Below are 25,190 nucleotides of genomic sequence, written 5' to 3'. Positions count from 1 at the left end.
CTTATAGACCCGGACCCGAAACCCGGACCCGAAAATTTCGGATTGAGCTCCATTAACCCACACCACAAAGTATTTTATCATTTCTCGATCTAATTAATTCAAGCGTATCGATTTATCTTCTTCTTCCCCAAAATTGAGAGCGATTGAAACCCTAGATGGACCTGCTAAAGCAAGAGATCCTTAAGAAACGGCAGAGACTTGCTGAAGAGACCGGCGGCAAGCGAGTCTTCAAGCGCTCTGAGATCGAACAGAAGCAAATCCAGAAGCTTCGGGAACAAGAGAAGCGCGAATTAGAAGCCAAAGCCCAGCGCCAAGCCACCGCCTCCAACACCACCGCCACAGACGGCTCTTCCGCCGCCAATTCAAACCCTAATGCCTCCACAACCACTGCCTCCGCCACAACCTCCTCCAATGCCACCACGTCCAAATCCCTAACGGACGAGCAAAACATCGACAAGCTCAACCTCCCCAAACAGGAGGTCGTTCGCCGACTCCGGCTCCTCAAGCAGCCGATCACTCTCTTTGGCGAAGACGATGACGCCCGGCTCGACCGGTTCAAATACGTGTTGAAGGCCGGCCTGTTCGAAGTCGATAGCGACATGACGGAGGGGCAGACAAACGACTTTCTCCGCGATATCGCGGAGCTGAGGAAACGGCAGAAGTCGGGAATTGTGAGCGAGAGGAAGAGGCAGAAGACGGAGGTTGACGGGGGCGTGGAGGATGGCGATGGTGGCGTCCGTGAAGAGGATTTGAGCGCCGATGGATGCTCGAGCGGGGTCGATGCTGATAAGGATTTGAAGCGGATGAAGACGAATTTCGAGGAGTTGTGTGATGAAGATAAGATCTTAGTGTTCTTCAAGAAGTTGTTGAATGAATGGAACCAGGAGCTGCGGGAGATGCCAGATGCTGAGAGGAGGACTGCTAAGGGGAAGTCCATGGTTGCCACTTTTAAGCAATGCGCGCGCTATCTGCATCCTTTGTTCAAGTTTTGTAGGAAGAAGGTAGGTAAATTATTGCTTTTGGTGCTTTAATTGTGTTTTGGGTTATGTTCTTTTAGTTCAATTCAATCACATTATCTGCAAATTCTAATTCATGACCATTATATTAAGCTGGGGAAAGAAATTCCGAACAATGCTGTTTGGTGTAAATTTGGCACATGAATGATCTTAGAATTTAAAACCCTGGTGTAAATTTTCTTTGGGTTATGTGGTTTTAGTTCAAGCACATTGAGCAATTCTAATTCATGAGTGGAATGGAATGTCTGCCTTAAAATCATCATCGGCATGATAAGAAGCTGGGAAAAGAAATTGAAAACAACGGTTTTTGATGTAAATTTCTCACATGAATTGTCTTAGAACTTAAAATCCCGTTGTTTACTATTGTGTAGTTCTCTTTGGATTGTGTTGTTTTAGTTCATTTAATTGCTGGTTATGGATCATTGAATTGTTGTATTCTATTTGCAGATCCTTCAAGATGATATTCGCCAAGCATTGATGGTGGTGGTGCGGTGCTGCATGAAGCGAGACTACCTAGCTGCAATGGACCAGTACATTAAACTAGCTATTGGGAATGCACCATGGCCAATTGGTGTCACTATGGTTGGTATCCATGAACGTTCAGCTCGCGAGAAGATCTACACCAACAGTGTGGCTCACATTATGAATGACGAGACAACTCGCAAATACTTGCAGTCAGTCAAGAGATTGATGACCTTTTGCCAACGACGCTACCCAGCCATGCCTTCAAAAGCTGTTGAGTTCAACAGCTTGGCTAATGGTAGTGACTTGCAGTCCCTACTAGCGTCGGAGAGGGCGTCTAGCGGAGGAAATCAGGCCTCGGAGGAAAAGCTTCTGATAATGCCTGCTCCATAGGAGAGCTAGTCATGTATACGATGATATTTTGTTGAATGATCTAATGTTTGAATTTTGAAAGCTTGCTTGTGTCATTTTATTTGTGTTATCCTTCTCTGTTTTCTTGGAAGAAAGAAGCTAACGTGAGGAGCCCAAGCAATAAGATTTATTACATTGACATTATGTGGGATGATATGAGAGATACAAAAAGAGAGAAATTTAGCACAACAGATATTCAATCAAAATAGTTCACAAAAAAGATATTCAATCAAAATCATTAAATTGATCTTCACTGAAGAGATTTAACATCCTTCTATCTGGTAAAACTAACGTAGATTACAAACTTGCCAATTTGATGTTCAATCAAGGATTACCGGCTCTTCCCTAAACCAAAGGTGTCTTCAACACCATTGGTTACCCTGCTCCTCCGGTCAGCGATCATATCTGCATATGCCTGGAAAACGAAAGAAAAAAAGTTCAATACAAAAGAAAAGCAAAGCAACAAAAGAAGAAAAAACAATAAAACAGAGAATAGGAAGATGATGCCTACACCTTTGGGTAAGAATACAGAAAGATGTACCACCATGTGCTAATTAGTAAGGCTGCCAAGACACTAATTACTACTGAGTTCAGAATAAGCCAGCTACCACCAATCACCAGCACTCCAGTCAGTGTAATTGTCCATGGCTGACACCTACAATCACCAACAATCACCAGAACCCATATGATAAATGAATGAAACATATATGCAGAAGAATCAAAATGGTTGCAAGCAATTGGATTCAAAATTGCTCATCAGATGAAAACAGAAAACAAGAAACTCCTTTTTCTTATTATATACACACCGAAACTCAATTCCAACGGAGTCCACCAAACTATGAAGGAAAAATCCAATTTAAATTTACAGTTCTAACAAACAAAGAGGCCTTCCGAAACAAAAAGGATGGTATGTTGGAAAACAGGAAAACTACACCAAACTTTTACACAAGAATACACAGACGCCAAAAACCCACGAATGAGGACGAACAGAAAAGGGGTAAAGGGTGTTCATTCTGAAATAACAGTGAAAATAATGGAGGCCCAAGAAGGGAAGGCTCACCAGGATGGCTTTGTGTCCCAAACAGAATCATATTCAAGAGAAAGGTAGTTCATGTAGCCATCCATATCATCAACAACTCCGTTTTCATCCAAGAACTCAGACTCTTTTGGGTCAATCGAATTGCTGCCAAAGACAACATTTTTGCTGCGAAGTCTTCTTCGCGTCGGATAAGTTAAAGAGACGAGTGGCCAGGAAACGGGGTTGCAGAGATGGGTTTGTGAAGAGGCCGGACGGGGTCGCAGTGGAGTGCAGAGGGAGAGAGGGAGGAGAGATAAAGTTCCCATTTTGTCATATTGTCATGACAAGCAAAATATCTGTTTGCTATATAATAATCCTTTGCTTTGTTTGGTTAGAGCTTTTGTTCACTAACTTGGGCTGCGTCATGTAACACAAGACTATCCCTTTCTTATGGCACAACTTCAATTATGATAAATTCATTCCTTTTATTAGTCAATTTGAGCAGATTAAAATTAATCATCTTTGATTACCGACAAAGGTTAACAAGTGCAAAAGGAAGGTTGGAAGTTATGAAAACTAATCTTTACAGCTCTATCCCAAATTAGATACTAATGTTTACAATAGGGGAAAATGGTTGTTTATCTGAAAACTTCATGTTATTAAGTATCTTGAAACCAAATCCTGACAGTTCTATCATTTCCAAGAGCTGCAGAGGCAATCTTGTTTTCTGATGGATGACAGGAAACGGAGATGGCAGTATCAGAATGGCCTCCAAGTTTCTGCACCATAGTTTTCTGCTGAAGATCCCATAAGTAGACACAGTGATCCTCCGAGCCACTAACAATGTATTTACCATTTGTCACAGAAAATGTGGATGTTACGCAATACACGTTGTTCACATGACCCGTATAGATCTTCAAAAACTTCCCAGTTGAGTAGTTCCACAGCTTCTGCACCCAGAAAAAAATAAATTTGAAACTCACATATCAATTAACCACATCTACTACAAAATTACGGAAACACTTAATCCATTCCCTATCTCTGATATTTAACAGGATGCACACGTTCTACACAAGCTCTGAGTCTGCTTAAGTCTAGAAAAACCTTTCATCAAAAAGCAAATTACTCAACCCACCCACCCCATTAATCACAAATTGCATTGCTAATCAGCTGAAACTCAAAGACAAATTGCAACCCAATTGAATAAGCATGCTTATGATCACAAATTGCATTGCTAATCAGCTGAAACTCAAAGACAAATTGCAACCCAATTGAATGAGCATGCTTATGATCACCAATTGCATTGCTAATCAAGTGAAACTCAAAGACAAATTGCAACCCAATTGAAAAGCAAATTATTCAACCCACCCACCCCATTAATCACAAATTGCATTGCTAATCAGCTGAAACTCAAAGACAAATTGCAACCCAATTGAATAAGCATGCTTATGATCACAAATTGCATTGCTAATCAGCTGAAACTCAAAGACAAATTGCAACCCAATTGAATGAGCATGCTTATGATCACCAATTGCATCGCTAATCAAGTGAAACTCAAAGACAAATTGCAACCCAATTGAAAAAGCGTGCTCATGATCAATAAAAATCATAACTTTCATGTAACCAGGAAAGGAAAATCACAACTTTCAGTTTGAGAATCAGAAAAACGAAGGAAAATAACAAAGGGTCTTTTCTTACGAGGGTGTCATTGAGAGTGGCGACGAGTATGAACTTGCCATTAGGAGAAAACTTAGCGAAGGAGACTGCAGCGGTCTTATCCTCAAGGAGCGTCTTCAAGCAAGTCCCTGACGCTGTGTCCCAAATCTTGCAAGACCCGTCGTGACTGCCGGAGACGATGAGCGACCCATCTCGATTGAAGTGCACGGAGGTCACAGGCAGCGAGTGAGCCCTGATGACGTGGAGGCACTTCCCCGTCTTGACCTCCCAAATACGAATCGTTTCGTCGAATGAGCCGGAGACGATGAGGTTGGACTGTGGATTGAAATTGACGCAGAAAACGAAGTTGGAGTGGCCTTTGAGGGTTTTGACGCACTCGCCGGCGGAGGAGCGTGCGTCCCAGATGCGGAGGGTACGGTCGTCGGAGGCGGAGCAGATGTAGTGGGAGTCGGAGGACCAAGCAAGGTCGGAGATGCCTTCGGAGTGGCCGACGAGGCGGCGGAGAAGAGTTAGGGCGGAGGAGGACCAGAGGATGACGGTCTTGTCGAGCGACGCCGAGGCCAGTAGGTTGCCGTCGTTTGAGAACTTGACGCACGACACTGCGTTTTCATGGCCGCGAAGGGTTTTGAGGTGGCGGTAGGGTCTATACGGCGGCGATGCTTGACCACTGCCACTGCTGGCCATCGTCCACAACTTATTATTACTTTGCCTAATTTCTCGCTCAACAAAAAATGTGCTGCGTTGCGCGACTGACGATTTATTTATTTTATTTGCATTATATAATGGTACAAGGCTTCTCTGATGGCGGTTAAGTTGAGATTTTCTATAAAATGCCATTTATGTTTCTATACGCACAGCATTCTCATTGTCAATTTGTCATATTGAATTGCGTCTGGTGGTTCAAATCATCTACAGGTGCAGGAATTTGAAGAAGAAAAAAACCGTCATTAGTTTTTTATGATGATAAAGTGATTTTTTATTTTTTTTTGCTAAGAGTTAATAATAAAAGTAATTGTGGAGATGACTGGAAAAAGACAACTAAATTTTCATGTCATCCAATAGATTTTGCACGCATATAAGCTCTGCTGCTACAAGATCTTTTTAAAATTTAAATACAAAACGAAGTAAAGAGAGCTGAAAGCTGCTCCACCCACAATCCCATATGATAAACAGGGTGATGAACCGCTAGAGGGAAACTCGAGGACTAAAAAGATAAAAGAAATGAGATAACATTGCTCCAAGGGCCATTCTACTCATACTGGCAAGTACCGGGTGCCCACCACCGAACTTCGCATACGAAACTGTGACAAAACTCTGATTGCGGCGGCACACCAACTCCATCCACAAGTCTTATTTACCGTTCAAATTTGTGCTGGCATCTCATATAGGCAACACTACAAATTTGTTAAGAGTATGCAGGATATATCAGTGGTGAACCTCTTCCAAATTATAATGCACCACACATCATGTAAAGTCTAAGAAAAATAGATGAGTGAGTGAGTGAGCAAGGGGGAGGGGGGGAGGGAGGGAGGGAGGTACATGATCTATTTGGTGGCCACAGATTTCAATCCTTGCCATATTTGGTATTTTCTCCTACACAGCCACATAGTCTACCTCGTCTGAGCTTTCATCATAGATTACATAACCGGCATCTCGAGCATCCTCGTTGCCACTACCATGATCACTATTGTAACTGCTCTCAGAAAAACTCACAAACATTGAACCATCAGATGAAGGACTGCTCATCTGCGATGCTGATGGCAGACTGATATCACTATATGGCTCGCTGTCAAACATTTGATCAATGTCGGCGTAACTGCAAAACCATTCAGGATCCCAGACAATAATGATAAGCATATTTTCAACAGTTGAATAAGTCAAACCATTGAAGTACAACAGTTGAAGAATAAGCAAACCTTCCTTCTGGCGGAAACTCCGCCAACAGACAGAGATTAGGCCTTTCTTCCAACACCCGCCTTATGGGAATTGTACTGCACAATATTGACAAAAGAATTTCACTGGTAAAGTCTCTATGTGATACATCAGAAACCAAAGATTAAATCCCACCTTCAGTAAGGGTGTTGGTTTAAGAGATGTGGGAGCTCTATTCCACTGTGTAACCCAACTACCCAACTGATAGAAAAATGAAAAATAACTATATATTCCTTACCTTGTGCTGTAGCATCTGTGATACCAGTCATTCTCAGATGCCAAGCCTTCTCTATTAGATATGTCCTGTTTGAGGAAATAGGAAAAGTGAGCATCACTCTGAGACCTAGAACTTCATATGCAAGCTTACACAATAAGAATATGATGAATTTCTATCAACCTACAAGATGTTTAAGGAACTTGAAATCCCCAGCAAGTACTGCCGTCATCAACCGAGCAGCCTCCACCTTCAAATCACAATTTAGGTTTCAGAGAGAGAGAGAGAGAGAGAGAGAGAGAGAGAGAGAGAGAGAGAGAGCACAAAAGTAGAGGACAGCTTGAAGTCATCACCATTTTGAGATGCATGCAATCCCGCAAAATTAAGACTTCCAGCAGATTCCCACCTGTGTTGCTTCCGAGGTTCCTTGAAAAAAAAATAATAATAAAAATAAGTCTAGATACAGAGATTTTATAAGAAGTCTCGTTCATTAAAGATAACTGACCTTAAAAATGCTCCAGTGATTGAGTAGGATGTTGAAAAATCAACGTACTTTAATTTCCTCAATCCCTGAACAAGTATCCAGATATTAAACTTCGCAGTCATGACTGAAAGCAAGATGATTCACCAAATTGGGACCAATTTTTGTATTCACATCACTAACCAAAGACATTATCCAGGGGATACCAATTACAGGAACAAAAAAATACATCAAACAATAGATAAGGAATCCCAAAAAATCTATTGTCAAAGGTATTAATATGTCTCCCAGACCTTTACTATTATTCTCAGGTATAATGGAATGAGGACAATACGAAAATTGAAATATTAGAAAATAATAAATAAGACTCTTTTGACCAAAACTGATAACAAAACATAAAAATCCAAGTTGATAACTGATAAGACAAGTCATAACTGTAAAGTAAAATTTCGACTCTCCCTCTCTCTCCATAATGTTATGATTCTACTATAACAACAAAAAAAAAATATCGGACTTGGGTATGTTGTTTCTGGAAATGCCCAAGACATACCTTCAGAAGTATACGAACTTTATAATCATGCAACTTAAACCCTCTGAGGGCCAATGACGTAAGATGAGGGCAAGCGGTCATAAGATCAACACAAGTTGGTGATTTCAAACTGTCATCTCTACCTGATATTCGTCAAATACATGTGTAAGAATAAATTCTAAGAACATAAGGCGGGTTTCCTCGTGAAGAAGTGCAATACCTGTTTTTGAAGATTCAAAGAACAGACGCTCTATCAAGTGACAGTTTGCGCTCACAGATTGCAATGTTTGCCTCAATTCAACGTGACTGTAGATTGCATGAAATGATAAATCGTATAATCCAACATACAAGATTGCACAAAAACAAAAATTGAACTTACAGGCCAACAATTTCCAGATCAAGGAGAAATGGACAGGCCACTAATGCCCCACAAAGTGACGTATTATCCATCCTTTCAATATTGTAAAGGTGCAACCTTCTCAAAAGAGTCCTTACAAGAAGCAAAAGAAAGTGTAAGAAAACAAGTAAATTTCACAAACAAAATTTTCAAGTCTTACAATTCAAGCATACCCTGGAGCACCACTATTCCCGCCTAAAGGGCTTAAACAGGATCTGGTAAGAACGGATGACTCCTTCCCTTGCCTGGATCTCTTATCATTCCATGAAAAGTTGGTAACATCTACAGAATTCCTGATGGTATAAACTAATGGCTGACAAGATCCAAGTGGCGTAGTTGGGCCTGGAACTACACCAAGCTTAAGAGACCTGAATAACCAATTAAGAGAGACACAAAGAAAGGCAAATGTTATGAAAATGGGAATATCATATGCTAGCGTAATATCAAAATGAGAAAGCATAAATTACGAGATTACAACTGCCAACTACAGAAATGCACCAGAGTTTTCACTTGACACAAATATTCGAGATTGTTAAGATTAAAGGACTAGTTGGGTGAAAAAACTCTTACTGAAGAGCTTTCCCAGCTCGGTGAATCATTGTGGAAACAACTGCATTGTTAACTTTTGGGACAACTGTTGTCAAGTCAATATTGGCATAGCAAGAAGGATCCATGGCACATTTATTGAACATTGAACAAGTAGCTGCAGCATAGCATAGGCTTTGTGTATCAAGCATGGAAAAGACCTGCATATCATCACATATACTCAGATAATGCACACACTTCCTATCTAAATGTTTAAGGATAAAGTAGTTCTGGCATGCACAGAAATGACACACTAAATATTGATATTCTCGCAGAACAATGACAATATACCAGCCTTGAGCATTATGCCAATGCAAATGATAAATTTCAACATTGAAAATGATCATATTCTGTAAGAACACAAATCATAAACATTAAGCAACATGCAGATTAGTGATCAGAAAATTAAACACCAAGCAATAATACCAAGCAACTAAAATGCAACTCCGAAATCTTCAGATACACAAGCCCCAAATCGAAAACAAACACGAAAGGAAAACAATAACTCCTCCAAATCGAGCCGCGAAATCAAAAAAAATTGCACAATCAGACCCCACTCAATTGGTATTCAGGTTCGTATGAGTCTGATCTTGTTCGTCACAACAAAACCGAGACGTACCTTGATGGTGAGGTCGGGAGGGAGGGCCCAGGTGAGAGAGTTGTGCTTGGAGGCTCGTTTTCTCGCAGAGCGCTTAGCAGCCTCGAGGAGCACAGAGCCCAATTGGAGAGCGCGATCGATGAGCTTGGTCTGATCGGCATCGCAGGACCTGGACTCGAGAAGCCTCTCGAAAGAGAGGTCGATGGCGAAAGGGGGCGAGTCAGAGAACTCGAGAAATGTGTCCAGAAGCTGATCCCTGTCCAATTGGTTCAGGTTTGGGATTCTAGGGTTTTGGGAGGGGCAGGGTCGCTTGGCCATTGATGACGGGCTGTGTAGCAGGGTATCCATAGCGGGTGGTTTATCAAAGCCGAGTGCTTTTGGAGGTTGGGAGATACGGAGTTGGCGTTCGCTGCCACGTGTGCGTGGTGTGTGTGTTGGGAAGATTAGTGCCGGGGTGACGATATCATAACCCCTGCAAATGACATGGGGTGTGTAACTGCATCCTATGCCAAATTGCCGATGGATTCTTTTTTTCTTTTTCTTTTTTATAATTAGTTTTTATTAGCTACAATTATTAAGTTTTAATTATACAAATGAACTTTTAATTGATCTGAAAACTTTAAATTTTAAAATTATATATTAACTCAGATTTTCTATTATTAGTTTAAATATTATTAATTTTATATAATAATGTAGCAAGAGATGGGATTTCATACTACCTAGTGTTATAAAAAAATCATTATACTAACTACTATGAAATTTTATATAAAATTTCATACAAAAAAAATTTAATTATTAGAAATGACTACTATGTTTTGGTTTTGTTATTACTATAAATTTTGCTCACCATCTCTATAGTTGGAGAAGAGCTTACATATAAAGAGGATTCCACCATGGTGGTATCCAAAGCCCCTCACTCATTGTCAAGTTGGAAAGTTAAAACCAAGGAACTTTCGGCAAAATTATCATTTTTTTTGGGCAGCGGTATTTTAGCCCATTTCCATCTATATATCATCAATTTATCGATAATTTCCTCGATATTTTCGTCCAAGTGGCAGTGCGAATGGTCAATATATCACGATATTATCGATATTATTGATAATCTCGCGATATAACTTTCAAAAATTAAAGAAAACTCCACACGCATGCAAGGGTTCGAACCTTTTCATTCTAAGGTCTGTAGCGACTTAACCACCACGGCAGTCGTCCCTTTGTGATAATAAGCTATGGAATATGTATTTATAATACTTACGAGCTGTTTCTCAAAATAGAAATTAACATAATTACTTATTGTTTTATATTGTTGATTAGTTACTTAATTACTTAATATAATTTATTTATTTTCTATTTAATCCATTTAATGTTATTGATTATTTTATTATTCATTATAAGTACTTACATTACTAAATTCCCCTTCAAATTGTTGCTTAATTGCTTAAATCTCTATAAATATTTTCTTTATTTACTATTTAATTCTTCCTTGGATAAATTTATTTATGTTCTTAGTTAATTTTCAATCTTCACTATTATTTTTTAAGCCCGGTAAAGTGCCTAATTTTCATGAAAAATCAAGTTGGTTTACATCTTCAATTATTTTTCAATTTTTAATAAATAATAAATATAAGAACGTGTACCATGTCCAGTGAATAATGTGAAATAAGGTTACTTATGTATCTTAAACTGCAATTTATAAAGTGTAACATATTGTACTAAAAAATGATGAATAAATTACTAAGGGGTGTTTAATTATCTTTCATTAATTACTCTAGATTTTATAAGTCATCGAGTTTGTCAGCTCGCAATATAATCAACTTAAATCACTCAAACCCACTATGCAATGCATTTTCTTCTAATTTTTTGTGTCAAAATAATAGATGATTGACTAAATAAACTTCTTCTAAAGTTTCATTAAAAATTTCCATGTATTTATCACAATTTCCGTAGTTTTTATTCAATTTTTATCGATATCGATATTTTCCCGATATTTCCATCGATATCTTCGTGTTTTTGAACCACCGATATTTCCTAAACTATCGATATTTAAGACCTTGGTTAAAACACACGATAATGGGTGATTGGCTTGAGATAGCCCCAAGATGGCATCCTCGATATATGTAAGTTTTTCTCCCACAGTTGACTCATCCTTCACTTGATTTATTATCTTTCGTTATTTTATACAATATCTCTTTTTATGGCCTTTTTTTAGCAACTTATTTTGATGACTTAAAAGCTCAAAAAACAATATTAAGCTAGCCGAAGTTTGCCTATTAGGGGTTTGCGCGATCTGATCCGGTCCAATTTTCATCTCAGATCGAAATCGGAACTGAAATTATTGAATCGGTCCGATTCAGTACGATTTTAGTAAAAATAATAATAATTATAAAACCAATCAATTTGGTTTGAACTGATTTAGGTATGGTTTTTTGTTTTTCCAGTTTTGGATTGGATTACTATTATTTTTTCAAATTATTATTTTTTAATACAAATTCCAACTAAAAATTTATTTTTTGAGCTTGAAAATTTACAAATGATCCAATTTCATGCAAAGAGAGATGTTTGGCCTAGAAAAGAGAGATGTTTTGAGGTTGAACTTGAGGAAATATTAGTTACGAGATTAAAAGTGTAGCATTGGATTTAAATAATTTTGTAGAAAAATAAAAAATATACACAACCAATTCGGTCTGGTCCGGAAATAAGGTGTGAAATTGGAACCAAAACCGGTTTAAACCGGTCCCGTTCAATTTAATGCCGGTTTGTTGACTTTTTTAATCAACTGATTTTTTTCCCCTTTTTTTTCATTTTATCCAGCTCGATATTTAGGTTTTCCAGTCTCAATGCCCACCCCTATTGCCAATAAACAGAGGCATTTTGCATTAAACGAGAAATAGTGAGACAAGTGCAACACACACGGCATCCAGAGGCCATTCTCATTCTTGAAGAAAACATCAAACACGCAACATTAAAGTTGCCGTTCTTCTCCAACAAAGTCAAGTATCATTATTAAATTAGGAGACTCAATCAAACCAACTACTCAATTTTAATTTCTATAGTAAACAGATGGGAAGAGGGTTGTTTGAGACAATTGTACCACTAATCAAACTTGCAAAAGATTTCTTGAACATGCATTGTTCCTGCAATTGAATTATGTTTTGATATAAGAAAACTAGAGAGACAAACAGCACATACAATCAAAACCAGAACTTTCAAGTATTTGTAAAGGCTCAGAACGATGAAAAACAAGCTTCTGGCTTTTTTCAGTTCTCTATTCATTCTTCCAAGCATGCAAAACCAATGAAAAGCCAAGACCCTGCAACTGGTTATCTCTTAATGGCTGAGAGGAAGACCAAGCCAACACAGAAGGATCCAAAACTGGTGGACTGGTCCAGAACTTGTTGTCATCACTGAGGCAAGTTTGGAACATGAAAACTGCATTGCCCATGGCATTGCCAAAGAGCCAATTGTGAACATCCCAAAACACTTCAATTCTCAGCCCATCGACCAAAATGGTGTGGTTGCCTCTGAACTTCCAATTCAACCTCTTCACCTGCATCACCATCTTACTGTCAATGCAGATCACAAGGTACGGCTCATGGAGCCCAACAGTCTCACATTCAATTGTCACATCATGGCTCTTCCCCTTATCACAAAACTGAGCCTTTGCACCATAAAATTTCTTCCCAAAAATGTGCTCTCTTTTGGCAATGAAAGTGGCTCTGGAAATGGAACCAACAGGGTCTTTGTTGAAAGCTTCTCTCTTCAAGTCCCCAATAAAAAGAACCATTTCTTGGTTAAACATAACAGCTAAATAGAACTTCTCTAATGGCTCAGGTCCTGAACCAAACTTAGCATTGGTTAAGTCCCAATATATATCAATTTTACTGGTGTCCACCTCTAAATTCCTGCACCCTTTTCTCTTGGAGAATAACCATGGCTTTATATCAACCTTGCAGAGGCACTGATTGGCTGCATCGTCAATTTCAATGCTTAGGCCTTGACCCATCAAATTTTTGGTCCATGTCACAGTAATAAAACACAAACGACCCTGTAATTTACACTGGTAGACACAAGAAACCAGGTTCTGAGCAATTTTTGCAATCCTTGATGATGATGAAGAAGAAGAATCAGCAACTTGAACACCATTTTCACCAAAACAAGAAGGAAAGTCCCTCATCATAACACCAACAAAGATGACAAATTTCTTTCTGGTTCTTCCTAGTTTGGCTAAGAATTTGAGGTGAAAGGAGGGAATGCAGGCAGCATAAAAATTGGTACACAGAGAAAGGGGCTCCTACCTGAAAACTGAAATGAACTTACGCGCCCATCATTCAGATGCTCCAAGAGCAGCTTCAAAATGCTTCAGTTTTATCTGGGTGTCTGCTTTTTGAGAGAAAGGAAGGACCTTTGAGATTTTCAATTCACTGCCAATGTTTGAGACCACTTCAACTCAAGAAAGAAAACCCAAAATTTAGATAAAGAATTTTAAAAAGTGATTTTGATAGAGAAAGGATGGGCAGTGGAGAGGGAGAGAGCTCAAAGGAACTGATTGGAAAGAAAAAGAAAGGGGGTCTAAATATGAAAAGAAACGTCAAAATTGCAAACAGGGTATTTTGCTGGAAAGGGCAGGTTTACATATTACGTTACACAAATGCCCAAAGGAAAAAATAAAGTCTCTCTCATGGGCAATTTGGGCACTATTTCTTCTTGTCCATAATTAAAAGAATCATACTGGGGCCCTCCCCCTTTAACTGACATTACACATGCATTACATTTTAGAGCTTAAAAAAACAGAGAATACATCCTCAAAACACAGAAAAACTTTCTTAAGAATTCCCGTCTAATAATGCAATGGCATGTGAAAAAGTTATTTCGTATATCATTGTGCTTCTATACCCATTGTATAAAAGTCTCTCTCCTAAAAACACTAACTTTTGAAAAAAATTCTCACTATTGAGTGTTTTTTATAAAGAACTTTTCCATAATTGGTTGTGTCACCTTTGTCAAGTGAGACAAAGAAAGTTTCTTTAGCAGCAATACAATGCAACAAATTCAAAGTTGTTTTCCCCTAAAGTGAAAAAGAAACAGACAACATTATGCGAAATTTACATGCTTATAACAAATGGGCATCTACTTGATGTGATGCATTAGCTCTCACTCACAGTGAAAGGCATAATCATATGGGTTTTTATTTCACATCACAACCTATTCTTTATTTCTTACTCTGTAAAATGCATCTTCCTGTTTTGGGTATATGTACTTCTTCTTTTTTCTGTTTTCATCTGTATCAACATTGCTTCACGCCTTCAACCATGTTACTAGCCCATATCAATGTGTTCTAGAAATACATAAGAAGAATGCTAAGGCTCAGGCGTGAACTGATTCTAGCCGTTGATGTTTTGTGAATTTTACATACATTGACGGTCAAGATCTCTCTGTGCTTGGGCAGTAGACTCTAGCAATACTCCAATACCTAATTGCTTACTTAATAGGACTAGGATATGACAATGGAGGAGGGTCTAGTAGACTAGGACAGTGAGACTCTAGCTAGGCGCATGGACATGGAGTTGTAGGCGTGGTTACCTTTGACCAAAACCACAACTTAGTTGTTAGAGGAGACCAAGCCTTCCCTAATGTTATGTGGTGACAGACTCCCCATCTTCGCTTCATTTAGACCCAGAATTCATTTTGCTTTTTGAGTACGTATCTAAGGCATAAGATTACACAATCCACTATGGTCGTTTCTCTTTCTTTTTGGTGCACATTTTGTTTGGTAGGAGCAGAATCCATTATATTATAATCACAATTATGCATGTTGGGGAAGTGATTGTCTTTGTATAACACAGTAGTTTTTTTTTTCAAAGTTAGGAAGGAAGAGAGAGTTTTCTCGCACACACTGCCAAGGTGTTATGAAGGTCGAACCTAACCTAATACCAAGTTTGCAAGTCAAAATCCTTTTTCAATTGGCTTTTTTAAAGCAAAAATATTATGTCAATGTTCTTGCTGAATACATGACATTTAGGTAAGATGAGATATTTGTGAGATTTAGGGTCTCACCAGGACCCAATTGACCGTCATTTTCTGTCATCAATTGTTAATTATGAAAATCTTTCTTGACAACTTGAAGATGGGTTTTGCCCCCACCTTGAACAAACTGATTGAACTAACCTACTCTAGATTATGGTCCATAATTTATGGATGGTCCTACACTGAAATTGGTAAAAAAGAAATGATAGAGCAGGTTCTGAGATTGACAAATTCAAAGCTTAACAGAAAATTAATATGCTGTCTGCACTCAATTTTCATCTTACTTAAGAGAGCAGCAATTTTTATTTATTAGAAAGCTATCATTCTGATTGACAATTTACACTCTCTCTCTTCTCATCTGACTTCGTCTATAGATCATGCGTGTTGAAAAGGGATTCGAGAAAGTTTGATTGCATGTCCTCCTCAAGAGTCAAGATAAAGGTCGTCTATCGAAAAGAAAGATGTAGGGCATTCCTGCAGCCTGAACAGCTATCACCTTTAAACCAAATGAAAAGAAAGATGTTGGGCATTCAAGTTTGTACCTTTCTTACTCTAATGACCACTTCATGGAGCATGCAAGCCATTTATAATATCATGCATAGCTGGAGAAACATTTGGTAGCAAACTCCATCCACACTAAGATATTATTATAAGTCAGTGTCATCCAGACAAAATTACATACAAACTCTTGGGTACATCTGAATCTGCCAGAAATTAGGATCACCAAAGCTCAAAGAAATCCCACTCCAAATCTTCTGGATTCTAAAATGTTCTGGTCAAATGCTCAGTTCTATCTACGACACAACTTACACGTTGCGCTCGCATCCTTCTGTCACCAGAGTGCTGAGTCTTTCAGGCTCTTTCACTTCTGTACATACCGCTTGCTTCTCACTGTATAGCAAGTGTGTGTTTGCTGTGCATGGTATGCTACTTGGCTCTGCTTGAAAAACGATGGAAGCCCAAAAACACCACCTAATACATGCATTCAGAGACATCCAAAAAGAAGAATGCCAAAGCAAACGCAGACACCGGAATATACCCGCTGAAGCTAAAAAAGAGAGTACATTATTCAGATTAAAATAGACGTATGAAAAAGCCTCCACCGTCGTCAAATAGAAGGGTGATGTTTTCCAAATTTTCTAATATCAATATGGTTACATCAAGGTTTACTGCAATTGAAGAAGAGTGACTACCCTTAATATTAAATAAGACTGAAAGCACACCCAACTACCTTTCACCATCAAATCATCATCTCCATCTCTCTTTCTTTGTTTCTGTCACAGTTAAGACAAACAGAAAATCATATCAGCTAACAAAAAATCATTCAGTTGAGAATTGATTATAGAAAATGCTAAAACATAGAGAATATTGAGAGTAGAGAGTGGAAAGTGTAGAGAGAATGAGAGTTGTAGAATATTTTCTGATTTTTCACTTATGTTTCATTCCTTACAATCAACACATATATATACAAGTTCCTAAGACATTAGTCAAGCCCCCCAAGTTAGGCAACCAACCAAGTTAGGCAACCAAACTAATTAGGCAACCAACCTAGTCAAGCCCCCCAAATATTGTAGGTGCCAAACATTAATTGACTACATAATTAACACATTAATTTACTACATAATTAACACATTAATTGACTAAAAATTGTAGGCTACCAACCATTGTAGGTGCCAAACTAATCCTCATTAATTGACTATTGCTAACACTCCCCCTCAAGTTGGTGCATAGATATCATCAATGACCAACTTGCCAAAAGAGAGACTGTCGTTATTAATATTTCCGCATCAAGCTTCTTCTTAATAGAATGTCGATCTACTTCAACATGCCCCCTCACGTGGGACCACTACATGGTGGGCCACACGTGGAGCAAAGGCCACATCGAAGTTAATCATTTCGGTCTGTCGGTGGCAACACCAAATCCAAGTGCAGCCGGTTGGTCGGTAGATCACATAAACCATGCGAACAAGGCAAAGGCAAAACAAAGAACACAGAAACCCTGTGAACACGGCAAAGGTAAGGTAAAGGACACAGAAACCCTGTGGACACGGCAAGGACACAGAAACCCTGTGAACACGGCAAAGGACACAGAAACCCTGTGAACACGGCAAGGACACAGAAACCCTGTGAACACGGCAAGGACACAGAAACCAAACCCTAAAATAGGGAAAGGCACGTCAAGGTAAAACCAAACCCTAAAAAGAAAGGGTAAGGCAAGGTAAGGCAAATAAAGGCCAAGCAAAGGCAAGGTGGCAAGGCATGGCAAAGAAAGCCCAGATAAGGCAACAAAACCCTAAAGATAAGGTAAGGCATGACAAAGGTAAGGGCAAGGAAAACCAAACCCAAGCAAAGGCAAAGGCAACCAAACCCTAAAAAATAGGGTAAGGCAAGGTAAAGAAAGTCAAGAGCAAAGGCAAGGTCAACGGGCGTGACACAGCGGAAACACACCAGCAAAGGCAAAAACACGGTAGAAGCAACAACAACATTGTCCTCAACAAGAGACAACAACATTGGCAGCAGCAAGAGCAACACTGGCACCAGCAAGACAAGGCAGGGCAAACAACTGTGGCAGTAGCAACATCAGAGACAACTTCTCTTCACTCCCCATCTCCCCCTGAAGAGAAGGGGTCAATGGAGCCATATGATCAGTGGTACTGGCACCAGTGAGAGAAATCTAAGACACTGGCACCAGCAAAGGATATAGTAGGCAGCAACAACAATACTAGCAGCGTCACAAATACTTCCATTATTGCAGACACAACTTCTCTTCACTCCTCATCTCCCCCTGAAGAGAAGGGGTTGTCAGAACCATAAGAGCAGTGGCACTTGAGAAACAGAAGCTGACTGAAGCTCAGATGTAGAAGAATCAGTCATGGCAGATAGGTAACTGAATTGCAGGCAGCGGAATAGATGAGCAGCAGTGTCACTCCCCCTCAAATCCGACGACGTATGAGAGTCGAGATTTGGAGAAAGCAACACCGGTAATGACAATAAAGTTGCAGCACCCAAATAAAGTTGCATCTATCTCCCCCTCAAATCTGACACTGGTAGAGGGTCGAGATTTGAAAGAAGAGAAAATGAAATAATAGTAAAGAGATTCAAACATGGCAGTCTCGTGGCAGAAACAAATGCAAGGAAAGGTGGAATGGAGATGGGCAGCTGACAACTGGAGGAAAGGAATAAAAGATGGAGAGGAGTCTGCAACAACCCAAAAAGAAAGAAGAAATAAAAATGAAGAAGGTGGATGACGTGTATGCACACATAGAGAGAAAGGGATGAATATTGTATAGATATGGTAGGTGATGTGGACAAGTGTAAGAGGTGTTGAAACGGAAGAGGCATATGGTGCAAAACAAGTCCAATAAAATAAAGGGAAAAGGAAGCCAAGTTATTGGCGTGAAAGAGAAGAGGTAGCAAAGAAAAGATTTTCATATATATATATGGGTAGACAGAAAACTTTGATACCCACCAAAACATTGGGCAGAAATGTGGTGTGCATGAGAACGAAGAGATGAGGAGAAAACACCCGTGGGTAACACAGAGAAAAGTGAAAGGCAACAAGGGAGAAGAAATATATCAGACAAAAATGGGATGGAAATAGAGTGGAAGAAATAATTTAAGGAAATAAAGGGGAATAAAGTAAGAAGTATGTGATAGGTGGTGAGAAAAGAAACCATAAATAAGAAAACACAAGATGTTGGCGTGAGAGAGAGAAATAGTCAAATTGGAAAGGGAAAAAAAAAGGTAGACAAGATAGAAATAAGACAAGAAAATAAAACACCATTGGGCCTACAAGTTGGCAAAAGCAAATAAAATCATAAAATCAATAAAGAAAAGAAGAGCAAATAGGGAAGAGAAATCCCAATGAGAGAAACTCAAACACAGAGAAGAGCTTATACGGGAGCTAAACAATGAGAGGGGTTGGAAAGAGAGAGTTGAAAGGAGAGCTCGTTAGAGAGCAAAGAGATGATGCAAACACCAGAGTGGCTATGCAAAGGGAACAGCAGCAGTAGTGTAGCTCGGCATGACAGAGACAAGGCCGAGTAGGAAAAGGCTCAGCAAGCGGTGACGAGGCTCGCGGAGGAAAGGAAATGGCTCGGTGAGCGATGACGAGGCTCACGGAGGAAAGAGATCATGGTGATCAAGGAACGTACTGCCCATAGGAAACAAATTAGGCCATCGTGGCCAAGGGACTTATTGCCCATACAGATAAAAGAGAGGAAATTTAATGGAAACAAGAGAATTTACAGCAACATGAAAAAATGCCAACGACTCTCAATTTGATAGAGGATCTTAAGGATTAGCCATTAGGCTCTGATACCATGCTAAAACATAGAGAATATTGAGAGTAGAGAGTGGAAAGTGTAGAGAGAATGAGAGTTGTAGAATATTTTCTGATTTTTCACTTATGTTTCATTCCTTACAATCAACACATATATATACAAGTTCCTAAGACATTAGTCAAGCCCCCCAAGTTAGGCAACCAACCAAGTTAGGCAACCAAACTAATTAGGCAACCAACCTAGTCAAGCCCCCCAAATATTGTAGGTGCCAAACATTAATTGACTACATAATTAACACATTAATTTACTACATAATTAACACATTAATTGACTAAACATTGTAGGCTACCAACCATTGTAGGTGCCAAACTAATCCTCATTAATTGACTATTGCTAACAGAAAAACTATATAATTGATACAACAGGTTTAAAGAAATCTAATTTCATATCAGTCCAATACTGATTTGAACGACATTGTTTCCTCCTCTGAGTCCCAGCACAGATTTGGAGACGACTTCAAGGCCTGCACCACAACCAAAGCCTCTGACATGAGTTGAAACAACATAAAAGAAGCAAAACAAAACAGAAAAATGAAAACTGGAGAAAGCAGAGATGGACAGGAGAAGCAACTGAAATACATATGAACTTCACCTAAATAGGCTCATGATTTTGCGTATTTTTATACAAAGGAACTCTTACTTATGCTTCCTCCTCCAGGAACAAACGAAGTGAAAGCTTCTTTTTTACACTCTATGTACCTGCAAATAGAAAAAGAAAACAATTAAGAATTAACTTTAAAACACGCTATTGCATTTGTAGACAGTAACAAGGGTTACCGTCATGCGCGTACAAAACATTTTACTCTACACAATATTCATATTATTGCCATGTACCAATATTGAAAAACAGAGGAGTTCCAACTGAGACAAATAGTTATTAAAGATAATTAAAGTTCGACAGAAATTCAACCCATATTTTTGTAGGGGAATTCTAGCGGGAGTTTAATTTGTATGATGTCCAAAATGATAAGATAGATTGAAACTACCGTTAACCCTTTATATTTTAAAAAAGAAAATGATATAATTTTGAATTTTAAATAGTATAGCCGCCCGGCTACTTTTTCAATATTTTAATATATTAAACGCGTATAGCCGTGCGGCTATACTCCTTAAATATTCGAATTTATTAAACAAGTATAGCCGTGCGGATGTACTGTTAAAATATTTTAATATATTTATTTAAAGAGTATAGCCGAGCGGCTATACGGTTTAAAGATTTTAATATATTTCACGAGTACAGCCGGGCGGCTATACGCTTTAAATATTCGAATTTATTAAAAGAGCATAGCCGACCGGCTATACTGTCAAAATATTGGAATATATTTATTTAAACCGTATAGCCGTGCGGCTATAATGTTTAAATATTTTAATATATTAAACTAGGATAGACGTTCGGTTATACGGTTTAAATATTTAAATATATTTAACGAGTATAGCCGCCAAGCTATACTCCTTAAATATTCGAATTTATTAAAAGAGTATAGCCGGACGGCTATACTGATTAAATATTCGATTGTTAAGAGAGTATAGCCGTTCGGCTAGACTGTTAAAATATTTTTATATATTCAGTTTAACTCTATACTGTGAAATATTTTTATTTATTAAAAGGGTATAGCCGTGCGGCTAAACTTCTTAAATATTTTAATTAAAAATAATATGAAAAACATGTAAAATGGAATTCTTTATAAGAGTTGACGCGTAACCCATCGATCATAAAATCTTGCTAAAATAATTGTAACACTCATAAGCTGCAGGTTAAACAATTCTTCCAGTATCAAGTTACCCATAGAAAAAGAAATACAAAAAATTGAGAAACTTGGAGGGTCTTTTCAATCACTGTAAAGGTTAAATCTAAATCAAGTTAGTTAATTGCCTAATTGAGTCATTGGTGTCCTGAAATTCTTTCTACCAAAACAAGACTTAACTATTTCATCAACTTTCCCTTGAAAGACGGAACTTATGAGGCGTTGTACTTATCATATACAGAACAACTACATTAAGAGTGGAATTCAAGATCCCATGTATAAAGTCACACAATCCAAGTAAAGATTTTTGTATCTATATTCTTAAATCAACTGCCAAACACCTAAGGGACCTGCAAGTGTTAATGATAAAATGCCTACAGTCAAACATTTGTTCAAGAAGGATCATAGTTAATGTTTTATAGTTCTACTTACCTGAAGCCAAGTAGCAACTGCTGCCACATTTGGCATAGTTGCACTCATCCCAACAATTTCCAGACCATGACAGGGTCAGCGTTACAACTGCTCATCCCTGAACTTTCTCCACTACTTGATTCAGAATTGCCTTCACCAGCTGCATAACGAAGTTTTGTCATAACCCCTACTTGGATCGCCAACCTGTTAATAGTTATAAGAATGAAAGGCATTTAAATAAGTCCACCCAAAAAGCAATTACCAAAGGAAAACTAACCAAACTGAAAAAGAAAAAAGGCCCATGAAGAAAAAATATAAAACTTGCATTGAAGTTGCAAACAACTATTGACACATAACCACAAGGATATGAAGTACCAGCAGCCTGTTCATCTATTACAATAATTCCAATTTCTGAAAGACGACCCTCTTCCAGCAGCCTGTTTATCAAAAAGTTCGCCTTTTCTTTTGTGCAGACAGCTACAGAAGTATCTTTGGGAAGTGTTCCACCACCTTGGTTTCCATACTAACTACGAACACGCTTACCAAGTGGTTCAAGAAGTACGTCCAAATGTTATGCCTGCACCAGATAAGACAACAATAATCTAAAATTGCAAATCTCGGGGAAAACAACAATATCACATTTTCTGCACAAATTGATACATAAGGAAGTACAAGTATAGCCATTTTTCCAGATGATAAGACCCTCCGCAACATTAGAATTTCTGCAGCAAAACTTTTGCAAGGCTAAGAAACATATGTAGATGCTTTACCAGCACAAAAAAAAGAAAAAGGAAAACAGTATAAACTCTTTTTACAACATTTAAGTTCAAAAAATTTATAATAATAAAATCTTATCATACATCAACTGGAAGCACTAATTAAATGGTAAAGTAGAAAATCAATAAATAACAAACACAAATGTAGCTCAAAACTCTACAAATGTCACAGGCTTTTATATACATTTTACAACCTTATCAAACAATTCAAAAGCGCATAGCGTTACAAAAAAGCTAAGATAAATACCAATTGCATCACTACCTTGTTGATGCGCAATATACAAGATTCCTTATCTGCAATACACCTTCAACCTGAAGGTAGTCAACCTGAAAAATGGAGAATGCATGTACTTTATGCTTCAATTCAAACTAATTAGTTCTAATACTGAAACACAACGGCCCAAACATAAATATGGAGAAAAGGTATACATATCCAATGCCTTAAAACAATGAAATCCTTTTTCTTTTTTTCAGTCGAGGAAAAACGATGAAATCCTAGTCTAGCAGCAAGGATAAGCATATTGTTTGTTCAAGGCTAAACCACCACACCAGATCATCTGCAACTACGTGCATTTAAGTTGAAAAAAATAATAAAACATAATCAACCTGATAGGTTGGGATCATGGCATGTACGTTGGGAACAAAAAATATTGGCAGGAAAATTGAGGTGTGTAGCATTGTCCATCGTAATTATCTGATAATCCAATTTCTTTCAGAAAGAGAGGCATGTAACATGTTTTCATATGATTGTCTCAATGACACTAAACCAAACTAGAAGCATCAAACCCCCAACCCAACCTATTTTCCATTAGACGAACAAGAAAAACAAAACAAACAAACAAAAAAGCACCATAACCCAATCACATATAAACTCTACAAGCCAAAACAAACAAAGTAGATGAAAAATCCACCCATATATCAAGAGTGCAGAGCACTCAGTAAACCTGCGCTCCATCTGTAATCCACCACAAATATATGAACTGAGCACTGCCTTATAATCAGAAATCTAAAGATACCTGCCAAGGATGAAGTTTTGAAATTCCTTTCTTTCTATATAGGCTGCATATTTCTGGTCGTTGCCAACTGTTCAGATCCAGATGACCTTTGAGTGGCACAAAACTTGAAGGAGTACATGCTTCATCAGATTCATGGTTACCAGTCAACTTTACGACTTCATCAACTGGTGAATAAGATGTCATATCCTTGCCTGTTAAATCCACTTTCATGTTGGTGATGACTGCATTAACAGAATCTGTATATTGATCTCTAAACGTCACTTGATTTTCCTGAGATTTGTTGCAACAGATCATCATAGTATTTCTCAGACCTCTATGGACTATAAGACTGGATTCAGATTGCTCGCCACCTACATGAGCCACACTCTTTAAGTTGTATGCATCCAAATGATGTGGTACACTTTTATCCAAATTTTTGTCCTCACAAGAGGAATCAAAATGTTTAACAAGCAGTGGGGACACTTCTTTATCTAAATCCTTTCTATGCTTCCCCATTGGCCCTGAATCACCACCCTTATCCATCTGCTCACCTTCATCCAGAATTTCCTTTGACTTGCAGTCACATCGTGCAACACTAATTACTCCTGCTGCCTGTGCACACAGACCATTGGCAAGTTGAATTGCATCATCCCAAAAAACTTCTCCAGGTGAAAATGACGAGCTTCCACGTGTCAACTTGGGGGTTTCATGAACACTAGCATATAGCATTCAAACATGTCTAGAGATAGTTTTGCTGTATTAATGCATGCTTTCAGGGTTGGTTGAAGCTCGAGCAGTTCATTAACAATGGTAACCTGCCCATCACATTAGTTTAAATATATCTACAAGAAAATGTCTTGTTAAAAGTTTAACTAACTAGATACCGCATTTTCAGAAGACCTAAATCATATACCCCATTTTTATCAACACAGTCAGACTGCAGTGCTTCAGAACTCTTCTCACTAGAGTAACTGGTTTCATGTTCCACATGTGACTGATTGGTAATGCAATGCCTCTTTTTAAATGTCTTATCCTCCCGGTCAAGCAAAGATGGGCTAGGTTGTCTCTTATGGTCATTCACCTTCATCTCTGTCTCGAAGATCACTGAACAAAAAAGGATAAGGAGTTTAGGAAGAAAAAGAAGAAAGATGGAGAATGCAGAATTTGAAATATAAGAGGTTAGGGATAAACCAGCCAATAACTTATCACCAGGGAAACGAGCAGGAAAACAATAGATAAAGATAACAGAGCTCAGAAATAAAATAACAATGTATATACAATGGTGCACAAATATTTACAGCAAGGTACAATACCTGCAATACAAAGACAAAAAATCTGATGCAAAGTCTTTGAGCTCTGCACATTCTCCACCTTCTTTGAAAGCTGGGCGATGATAACCCCAAAATAAGAATAAACACCATTCATGAACTGATTTACATTCAACTTCTTGACAATTTAATTAATTAAACATTCAAAACACGGACAAGACCCAGAGATTTTGCATGAATTGACAACTGGGAATGCAATGATTAACTGGTTGGCTTCCACAATCTGATATCTAATGCATTTAAAAGAGAATA

General features: G+C 38.3%; 6 protein-coding genes across 8 annotated transcripts; 1 reads left to right on the top strand and 5 right to left on the bottom strand.

Moving 5' to 3' along the window:
- Positions 1-81: 81 nt before the first annotated feature.
- Positions 82-1,945, top strand: LOC110749803 (splicing factor Prp18 family protein). Its single transcript, XM_021949990.2, has 2 exons — positions 82-1,001; positions 1,464-1,945. The coding sequence occupies exons 1-2, from the start codon at positions 156-158 to the stop codon at positions 1,869-1,871; spliced, it is 1,254 nt and encodes a 417-aa protein (XP_021805682.2). The 5' UTR covers positions 82-155; the 3' UTR covers positions 1,872-1,945.
- Positions 1,946-2,111: 166 nt separating this feature from the next.
- Positions 2,112-3,333, bottom strand: LOC110749806 (spindle pole body-associated protein). The gene is made up of 3 exons (XM_021949993.2): positions 2,950-3,333; positions 2,403-2,544; positions 2,112-2,304 (listed from the first exon to the last, which is right to left on the bottom strand). The coding sequence occupies exons 1-3, from the start codon at positions 3,231-3,233 to the stop codon at positions 2,221-2,223; spliced, it is 510 nt and encodes a 169-aa protein (XP_021805685.1). The 5' UTR covers positions 3,234-3,333; the 3' UTR covers positions 2,112-2,220.
- A 119-nt stretch (positions 3,334-3,452) lies between these two features.
- WDR5B (Transducin/WD40 repeat-like superfamily protein) lies at positions 3,453-5,404 on the bottom strand. Its single transcript, XM_021949991.2, has 2 exons — positions 4,606-5,404; positions 3,453-3,857 (listed from the first exon to the last, which is right to left on the bottom strand). The coding sequence occupies exons 1-2, from the start codon at positions 5,266-5,268 to the stop codon at positions 3,567-3,569; spliced, it is 954 nt and encodes a 317-aa protein (XP_021805683.1). The 5' UTR covers positions 5,269-5,404; the 3' UTR covers positions 3,453-3,566.
- Positions 5,405-5,609: 205 nt separating this feature from the next.
- Positions 5,610-9,710, bottom strand: LOC110749802 (F-box protein SKIP17-like). Of its 2 annotated transcripts, none has more exons than XM_021949987.2 (13): positions 9,342-9,710; positions 8,708-8,883; positions 8,311-8,505; positions 8,120-8,230; positions 7,961-8,046; positions 7,762-7,883; positions 7,236-7,300; positions 7,084-7,156; positions 6,918-6,980; positions 6,755-6,819; positions 6,501-6,575; positions 6,199-6,400; positions 5,610-5,978 (listed from the first exon to the last, which is right to left on the bottom strand). In XM_021949987.2, exons 1-13 carry the CDS (start codon positions 9,666-9,668, stop codon positions 5,946-5,948), a joined length of 1,593 nt encoding a protein of 530 aa, XP_021805679.1. In that variant the 5' UTR covers positions 9,669-9,710; the 3' UTR covers positions 5,610-5,945. The 2 variants fall into 2 exon arrangements, with proteins under 2 accessions (XP_021805679.1, XP_021805681.1); XM_021949989.2 differs by having other exon boundaries at positions 6,124-6,400; positions 9,342-9,707.
- A 2,569-nt stretch (positions 9,711-12,279) lies between these two features.
- On the bottom strand, positions 12,280-13,895 carry LOC110749855 (uncharacterized). Its single transcript, XM_021950056.2, has one exon. The coding sequence runs from the start codon at positions 13,492-13,494 to the stop codon at positions 12,583-12,585; it is 912 nt and encodes a 303-aa protein (XP_021805748.1). The 5' UTR covers positions 13,495-13,895; the 3' UTR covers positions 12,280-12,582.
- A 7,489-nt stretch (positions 13,896-21,384) lies between these two features.
- LOC110749863 (helicase and polymerase-containing protein TEBICHI-like) lies at positions 21,385-25,054 on the bottom strand. 2 transcript variants are annotated; one of them, XR_015826284.1, is made up of 5 exons: positions 24,524-25,054; positions 23,632-24,425; positions 22,878-22,942; positions 22,215-22,416; positions 21,385-22,043 (listed from the first exon to the last, which is right to left on the bottom strand). XR_015826284.1 is itself a non-coding variant. In XM_088245426.1 (4 exons), the coding sequence occupies exons 2-4, from the start codon at positions 24,337-24,339 to the stop codon at positions 22,317-22,319; spliced, it is 873 nt and encodes a 290-aa protein (XP_088101552.1). In that variant the 5' UTR covers positions 24,340-24,425; positions 24,524-25,054; the 3' UTR covers positions 21,385-22,316. The 2 variants fall into 2 exon arrangements, 1 of the variants encoding a protein (XP_088101552.1); XM_088245426.1 differs by having other exon boundaries at positions 21,385-22,416.
- Positions 25,055-25,190: the final 136 nt, after the last annotated feature.

This window comes from Prunus avium, chromosome 8 (assembly GCF_965620075.1).
Source record: "Prunus avium chromosome 8, drPruAviu1.hap1.1, whole genome shotgun sequence".
Classification (NCBI taxonomy): domain Eukaryota; kingdom Viridiplantae; phylum Streptophyta; class Magnoliopsida; order Rosales; family Rosaceae; genus Prunus; species Prunus avium.
Note: the sequence above shows the minus strand (reverse complement) of the source record. Positions and strands in the feature narration are given on the sequence as shown.

Excerpts from the sequence above, each read along its gene's own strand:
- LOC110749855 (XM_021950056.2), bottom strand. The coding sequence starts at position 13,494 with ATGATGAGGGACTTTCCTTCTTGTTTTGGTGAAAATGGTGTTCAAGTT.
- LOC110749803 (XM_021949990.2), top strand. The coding sequence starts at position 156 with ATGGACCTGCTAAAGCAAGAGATCCTTAAGAAACGGCAGAGACTTGCT. Across the intron at positions 1,002-1,463 it reads TCAAGTTTTGTAGGAAGAAG|ATCCTTCAAGATGATATTCG; the intron begins GTAGGTAAATTA and ends TTCTATTTGCAG.
- LOC110749806 (XM_021949993.2), bottom strand. The coding sequence starts at position 3,233 with ATGGGAACTTTATCTCTCCTCCCTCTCTCCCTCTGCACTCCACTGCGA. Across the intron at positions 2,545-2,949 it reads TGGGACACAAAGCCATCCTG|GTGTCAGCCATGGACAATTA; the intron begins GTGAGCCTTCCC and ends TGGTGATTGTAG. Across the intron at positions 2,305-2,402 it reads TTCTGTATTCTTACCCAAAG|GCATATGCAGATATGATCGC; the intron begins GTGTAGGCATCA and ends TTCGTTTTCCAG.
- WDR5B (XM_021949991.2), bottom strand. The coding sequence starts at position 5,268 with ATGGCCAGCAGTGGCAGTGGTCAAGCATCGCCGCCGTATAGACCCTAC. Across the intron at positions 3,858-4,605 it reads CCACTCTCAATGACACCCTC|AAGCTGTGGAACTACTCAAC; the intron begins GTAAGAAAAGAC and ends TTCTGGGTGCAG.
- LOC110749802 (XM_021949987.2), bottom strand. The coding sequence starts at position 9,668 with ATGGATACCCTGCTACACAGCCCGTCATCAATGGCCAAGCGACCCTGC. Across the intron at positions 8,506-8,707 it reads CGAGCTGGGAAAGCTCTTCA|GTCTCTTAAGCTTGGTGTAG; the intron begins GTAAGAGTTTTT and ends TTGGTTATTCAG. Across the intron at positions 6,401-6,500 it reads GAGTTTCCGCCAGAAGGAAG|TTACGCCGACATTGATCAAA; the intron begins GTTTGCTTATTC and ends ATGGTTTTGCAG.
- LOC110749863 (XM_088245426.1), bottom strand. The coding sequence starts at position 24,339 with ATGCTATATGCTAGTGTTCATGAAACCCCCAAGTTGACACGTGGAAGC. Across the intron at positions 22,943-23,631 it reads CAAAACTTCATCCTTGGCAG|GTTGACTACCTTCAGGTTGA; the intron begins GTATCTTTAGAT and ends TCCATTTTTCAG. Across the intron at positions 22,417-22,877 it reads GTATATTGCGCATCAACAAG|GCATAACATTTGGACGTACT; the intron begins GTAGTGATGCAA and ends TATCTGGTGCAG.